The 7,500-nt window shown below is 37.4% G+C and overlaps 1 protein-coding gene across 2 annotated transcripts in view; it reads left to right on the top strand.

Annotated features, from left to right (window-relative positions):
- LOC137992680 (nuclear cap-binding protein subunit 1-like) overlaps positions 1-7,500 on the top strand; it is a 62,421-nt gene that overhangs the window by 28,272 nt on the left and 26,649 nt on the right. For both annotated transcript variants that reach the window (XR_011121735.1, XM_068838160.1), the window contains exons 11-16: positions 731-790; positions 2,918-3,019; positions 4,163-4,260; positions 5,153-5,216; positions 5,356-5,466; positions 5,797-5,861. Coding sequence is in view for 1 of the 2 variants with exons in the window: in XM_068838160.1 (XP_068694261.1) it covers positions 731-790; positions 2,918-3,019; positions 4,163-4,260; positions 5,153-5,216; positions 5,356-5,466; positions 5,797-5,861 (500 nt within the window). In the remaining variant the exon portion in view is untranslated. The remainder of the gene's footprint in view (positions 1-730; positions 791-2,917; positions 3,020-4,162; positions 4,261-5,152; positions 5,217-5,355; positions 5,467-5,796; positions 5,862-7,500) is intronic.

The following is a 7,500-nucleotide window of genomic DNA, read 5'->3' as shown; positions in this document are numbered from 1 at the left end:
ACTTGGCATACTGTTGTAACATGTCAAGGAGATGATAAAAATGTAATAAAAAAGGGGGGTCACGGAGCTTGTTTTCCTGGTACGACACTGACAAATACAGCTATTTGAGCTACTTTGACAATTGCCGTGCACTCCCAATGTTGGACGAATTTAGTTTGATTCTATAAATGTAATCCAACGTATAATGCAGAGCATGGTGTCATTCTATGGTTAATTCATGAAGGTACCTAAAAAGTGTACCTAACACCCCAAAATAGGTTTAACTTGAATGTGAGCTGTTCGCCTCATAATGGCTCCTTCCGTACAATTTTATGAAATTGTACAAGTTTTTCACTATTCCATGAAGGCAGTGTCCGCAGCAAATATATGAAATAAAAAATGGGGGTCACCGTACTCGTTGAGGAGAAAATAGCCATTGCTTGATGGATTATGCTCGGCATCAATGAAAATCCGTCATTTTATCAATGTGCCTGTTCCACTGCTCTTGCCAGTAATGCAAGAAATTATGTGCAATGGGATTGTGCAATGCCAAACTAGGGAATCACCCTAAGGAGGTGGTGTCGTTTGTGTAGCTAAAAGATCGTTTTATTTTTATTCCAAATAATTTCTGGCCAGCTCTGCTTCCCACTTACAGCAAGGGAGTAAATATCTACTTCTACCAAATAAGGATTAAAACCATCCAGATTAACCTATTGACCAGATTTTACTACAATAATATTATTTTGTTTAGGAGAAGCATATCAGAAGACCTTATCTTGCGTTTGATGATGTATTAGGGGATGCTTTAGAGGTACAGCATAAAATTATTATGTAAGATGATATCATCAAAGATTGGGCTAGCTATTAAAGTATGGACAATGCCTATAATATACATTGTATGAACATCATCAAGGACAGGTGCGCTGTTTTAACAATGAATGTAGCTTGTATTGCTCTTCTCTGCTGAATTGAGTACATGTATACCCACATGACATTGCGAGAGGCAATTAACCTACTTAAAACTGTGCCTTTGCTAATAATTATAATCCCTTTCTGTCATAAGGAAAGTGGGATGAGTTGTTAAAGAGAGACCATAAAACTCCATGTTACATGTTGGAAATTACTGAAGACTGATGGAACTGCAATCAAAAGAAAATTACTCTGAAATTTTTTTTCAGATAAGATGAGTAGCATGATCACGGTACCCATTTCTGTAACATACCTAGAAATTGTGAAATTGTGTTTTTTGGGGTGAAAATCACTTATTTTGGCTTATTTCACACCCAGACTTACATATCTGTCTAATTGTTCGGAAAATATTAATGTTTGGGTCGGTTAAAACTGAATTTTTGATTTACCCATGACCCCTTGCAGGCGTGGTCTTTCATACAGATAGTCAATTTTGAGGCAAATAAAAAGTAAAAACAGAAAGCTTTCACTACATGGAGGATAGCATCCCCTCATTTAGTTCTATTGACACCCTAAACGCTGGCTTTCTGCTCCACTTTTTTGCTCCACTTTACAATTTGAGGTCAGAGCAGATGTCTCAATTTCCTGAAAATTGCCCCTGAAAAGACATTGTGGACTTCCCAATAATATCCATAGAGGAAAGGTTACCAAGCCTTGTGAAGCACATGGAAATCATGGCTTCTTTGCGAAGTAGATTTGTGATGTTCACTGGCACTCAAGACTAGGTTCAATATGGCCCGGCATGTTAGAAAAAACGTAGCGACTCAGTCAAAGGCTAATATTTTCGCGACCCTGAAAGCTACGATGACCAAACTGTGGAAATAGCTAGTGGAACTTGTGAGCATTCAGAAAATGCTTGGTTGGAACCCACTTACGCCTTGGTTGGAGCAGGAGCAACATTGAAAGAAGTGGTCTCGAAAAATATTATTGCGTAATTGCGGAACAGAAAAAGCGTAGCGACTGTTTTGAGGAGTGATTTCTCCATTCGTAGTGGATCCCTCAAACTAATTTTTCTGTATGTTAAAGCACAAGGTATGAGCATTTAGTTGAGATGGCTTTGAAGCCACAGATATCAATTGAAGACTTGTTTCAAACTATAACCTAGTGAGCGCCAGAATTCCATAACACAGCGTTACAGTAAGGAAACTACGGAATTTTGAATCTTTTTAATGTGTTTTAATAAACTTGAACTGTTTTAATTTGGCTCATATGTAGTATTTACTGCGTGTTATCACTGGTTATTGTCCGTTAATCCACGTAATTGTTCTCTCTTATGAAAAATGGTTTTGAAGACTTTCAATTTGAAAATTGTGTTACGCGTTACACTCAAAATTTTCCTATTTTTCTATCCTTTTCCTTTCTTTTCTCAAGAAAGGAAATTCGCTTACCCTTTTTACACCCTGTATGCTAATCAACGAGGATAACCTTAGCATTCAGCAAAAATATAGCTTCATTGAATAAATCAGGAAATGTTTCTGAGTCACCCCCAAGTGGGTACGGTGATTGTGCTACACATCTAAGCTATTGGAAGACTATTGTCTTCATCTTACATGAATGCAATGTAATTCCTAAGAAAAACATTTCCTTTCTGGACCTGCCAGATAATTATAATGTATTTTGCCAAACAAGCAAAGTGTACAGAATGTTATCTTCTGTACCTTGACATGTACAATGTCTGCTTAGTCTGGCACAATGCCTGTTGCAGGCACAGATTCTTACAATAATCAGACAAGTGCATTTTGTCCAACTTTGGAAAGAAGCAGTTACTAAATTAAGTTGATAAACCAGGATGTAGTGCTATCCATGTTCACTAGTTTGAGTCTGTTCTTTGTTGTAGTGGTTTTAGTCAAGTGCTTCTCTGTGGTGATCATTATAATATTATAATATTAATTTTTATATTTATCTGTAGCTCACATATTCGTATGTACCTATATTGACAGTTCAATGATTGTGTTTTCTGTCTTGGCAGCATACCCTTCCGTCATTCAAAGTTCCACTTCACAAGGATGGCACTGTTTATCCCCTACCAAATGTAGTTTATAGGATGTTTGATTATACAGATGTTCCAGAGGTGAGTAGTTCTTGCACTTGGAAGCCTTACCACTCTTTATAACACATTCAATAAAATTGCTGTGTTCTGATCGCATAAAAGCAGTACAGTTTATGCTGAAGTCTACTTTCATGAGCCCCAATTAAGTTGCTGTGGCAACCACACAAATGCAACTTAGACCAGCAGATGCACTTGGCTGATATTACAAAATTAATGAAAACTTGGATGAAAGTTCTTGATACATTGTAAATCTTTCCTTAAGATTTGGTTGAGAAAAATTTGCAGCATGTAGTAAAGACAATGTCACATGTACCAGTATTATAATTGAAACTTGAGAATGGGAATTTTTTATACTAATCACTGCCTTGTAACTACTTGAAAGTACTCATTAAACACTTAATGACTGGTCCCGAGGGACTGGTCCCAAGGGAAACAGTTTTCCGAGAATCTCAATGTTTCCCGAGGTGCAGCTTAGGGAAAAATTGAGATTTGAGGGAAACAAAACGAACTTAAGTGATTTGTTATATAGCACAAAAAGAAAAACGAGCAATGGCAACGACAACGGCGGTCGTCGGTCAACATCCGCTGGTAACAGTGCACTGTTACCCCCTGAGGTCATAGATTTTGCACTGCTGTCCGCTCAGAGACTTTTGGCGGGAAACAGTTTTATTGTTGGATGTCATGTGACATCAAAGTAACCAATGAGAGCGTGCGCTGCTGGGGGAAAAAACTCAGCTATATAATAACAACAGATATTTATTTTTTTCCAGAATAACATTGCATTTTAAAAGTGCCCCTGCCGCTGCAATTTTAAATTAGTTTTATCGATTGTTTTGCTTTCACGATGCCCATTTAACATCGTAGGAATTTTAATGTGTAGGTGAATTCTTGAAAGGATGGAACATAATTTATTTTGTAGTAAATAATTATATTTATGCCCTTGAGCCCAGTCTCACCCTCAGGGTAACAGGTTTGTCAATGAAGGGTGCTGTAAGTAAAGTACTACAATGTATCAAGCAAGCAGGCAGAATAATTGCAAAATCTATCCTTGGGAAGCTGTTATCCTCTGGGAGTGGACACAAAACCAGCTCCTTTCACAGTGGCTTTTTTTCACACAGCTCGTTGGGATGGAGATTTTATAACATGTATGCAATTTGCAATTAGGGTCCATCCATGCCAGGTGCTCATGCAATTGAGAGATACCTTGTAGAGGAAACTATCAGGAGAACGCTCAGTGCTCATTTTAAAGACAGAAAAGAATGGTGAGATGATTTGAATTGATCCTTTTCCCTTTTAAGAGTGACACTTGAACAGAAACAGATTTTCTCAAATTTTGAAGTTTAGCTGATTTTATAAGGCAGGCAGTTTATATATACATCTTATTGAATGGTTGATTTTATAAGGCAGGCAGTTTATATATACACCTTATTGAATGGTTTAACATGTAATACGCGCAGATATTTTGCGAGTTGCATAGTACATGAGCAATAACGGATTTATTATTGCAGCATTATGCCATTTTCTAGTATTTTGGATTCTTCCTGCATTGACTGAGAATTGTATTGATTGCATAATAAGGCCCGTGCGAATGACGAAAATTGGATGGTGAAATGATGAGTGACCACAAGCTAAATAGATCATTTTCGAATTCTCACGGCTGGACTGGATCTAGCATGAAATGGAGGCTAATGCGGGCAAATCCTTTTCACACGAATACTGTCATTCTTCACAGCGAAACTACCAGAAAAAGCACAAAAGATTGAAATTTTTGCCGAAATTCGAAGGCAAACATTTTATTATCCTGAAGATCTGGAAACCAACCAACAAAAAAGTGCAACACAAACAAGAAGACGACTACTAATATGAAGACTCTTCTCCGCTACCGTGGTGGAAGTTAAAAAAAAACGAGAAAATTGAAATCTTACCTGCGGCCGAGCTTGACCACCTTTTGTCGAAGAAACAATGTCATATAATAAACAATTTACTAACCTCATTTGCTCGAGCCGTACTGGAGAATATTGGCCCTCGGTCGGGGCTGCCACGACCTCGGGCCAATATTCCCGAGTACGGCCCTCGCGCTCGGTTTAGTAAGCGGTTACTATTCACCTCCCCTTCGGTGAACAATTGTTGAATAGATTACTTGCATTCTTCTAGTGCCAATCAGCTGTTAAATTTACCTGGGAAGTCTAAAGTGCCAACTGAGTATTGCATCATAGAGGTTAGTTGTAGTCGTGAGTATTTCATAATCCTTCTCCCTGCAGATACTGGTGTAGGCATTGTGGTCTTTGTCTATATTTTTGTTAAATGGATCGTGGTCTTGTTCCTCCTCATTATGTGTTAATTTTTGCGTCTTTCAGGTGCTATTTTCCGAAATGTTTAGGCTTCCGAACTCGCACAATGTACAAATATTTTATGGATCCTTAATTATTGAACTTTGCAAATTACAGCCAAACACTATGCCTGGAGTTGTATCCTTTTGGTTTCAATTCTCTTGTTTTTTTCTCCGCAACAATTAGCATCAAAGGTGTTAGAAAAAATCATCCTTACAATCACTGAAAGATTTAACACTGGATTTAACATTTTTGATTAAGATGGCATGTTTCTTTTTGAATGCAAAGCTTGTCAATCAAGAAGGTCATGAAAATAAACTAGAGAAGAGTCTTAGAACAGGTCAGGGGCCTGCGTTCTTATCTGAAGGGCCCAAGTGATGATATAATGAACTGACTTTGAAGTGGTTATCAATTTTTGTTCATAATGCGGTGTACATATGTCCTTGTCCTTAACTGAGGTGTTAACAGGTTGCACAAGCCACAGAACTATTATATGAAAGGCTTGATGCAATGAACGTGACCTGTGTACAGAGGTTTGTACTTATGTAAAAAATTAACTGATATTATTTTTACATTTAAAAGAAAAAGTGAACGGTAGGGTAACGTGGGACAAAATTAAAATTGTACCAGTTGATTGTTTCAGCAGTCATGGCACTAAAATCAAACATTAGAGAAAGTGAGAAAGCAAAAAATTAACAATTTTATTGTTTGTTATTTATATCGCTTTGCGCGTTTTTTTGTGATCATAAGCATGGTCATTTGATATAATTGTTGTGGTCGATTGACAGGCGTTGCGAGCCGTGGAACAATTTTCATACATAGGTATGAAAATCCCGCCAAAGCTGAAATTCATCCAATCAGATCGCTACGATAAGCAATGGGAATTTCCATAACAAAAACAAACGGTCGAAAAGTCTGTCGGTTGAAGGTGGGCCTTTGATCAAAAGAAAGGCTGAAGATTTCCGTGTCTTGTTATGTGAAATTAATGCAAAAAAAATGCCTTAGTAAGTGAAACTTTATTAAGGAAAGTACAAGAGTATCATGAACATGGTCACGAATTCCAGCAACACTCAATTTATTGGAAATGCTTTTGAGTACACTACAGTTGTTGTTAAATGCTGTTGCTGCTCCTGATGGTAGGGTCATGTGCCAGCTGTCGTAACGTATAATGTGATTGGCTCGCTACCCTAGACAAAAACAAAAGACTAAACAATTGAAACAATTATTTAGACTCAAAAACAATAGAAGCTGCTTACAATACCAAACAATAGCATGTTACGAGAGTTGCTACATTACTGGATGATAATGATGGTGATGATGAACTTTCTTTAGGCTAGCACCTAAACGATATTGATTGAAAATCTGTAGGAAATTATTGTAAATTTTTATATAAGTAATAAATTATTATTATTATTATTATTATTATTATTATTATTATTGTTATTATTATTATTATTATTATTATTATTATTATTATTATTATTTGACTAATTTTATCGTCAAAGGAACTCAATGATGAAAATCCGTAAAGTGCTGCAATGATCAAATCTTTATCCCATGAATTTTTGGGTTTATCACATAGAATTCCAGGAAAGATTTAAAACGCCGTGGACGATAAGTCTTGCACAGCGTTGGATCAGAGAAAATCTTGATCATTCAAAATTGATTTTAAAATATTCATGAAAGTCAAGTAGACTACTGCACGACTGATAAAACAACGCGAAAATGTATTTTTTAACAATATTTCGGCTGGCCATTACCATTACCTTCATATCACCGAAAGGAAAAGGAAAGGAAAGGAACTTTGTTTAAGTGTCTAGTCCTTCTAGCGCTGGAGCGCTAGCGCAAATCAAGTCGAAGGCTGGTTTTTTGAGAAGAGGGAGAAACCGGAGTACCCGGAGAAAACCTCTCGGTGCAGAGTAGAGAACCAACAAACTCAACCCACATATGACGCCGAGTCTGGGAATCGAACCCGGACCACATTGGTGGGAGTCGAGGGCTCTCACCTCTGCGCCATCCCATACCACATAACGAAGGGATCGACGCCTGTCGTAGTTTCCTTCAAAAACGCGCCAATCCACGCGTCCCTTCAGAGACCATTTGCGATCTCATTCGCTTGATCCTTACCATGAACAACTTCACATTCAACTCAGAACATTATCTTCAAAAACA

This window comes from Montipora foliosa, chromosome 2, assembly GCF_036669935.1.
Source record: "Montipora foliosa isolate CH-2021 chromosome 2, ASM3666993v2, whole genome shotgun sequence".
In the NCBI taxonomy this organism is placed as follows: Eukaryota; Metazoa; Cnidaria; class Anthozoa; order Scleractinia; family Acroporidae; genus Montipora; species Montipora foliosa.
Note: the sequence above shows the minus strand (reverse complement) of the source record. Positions and strands in the feature narration are given on the sequence as shown.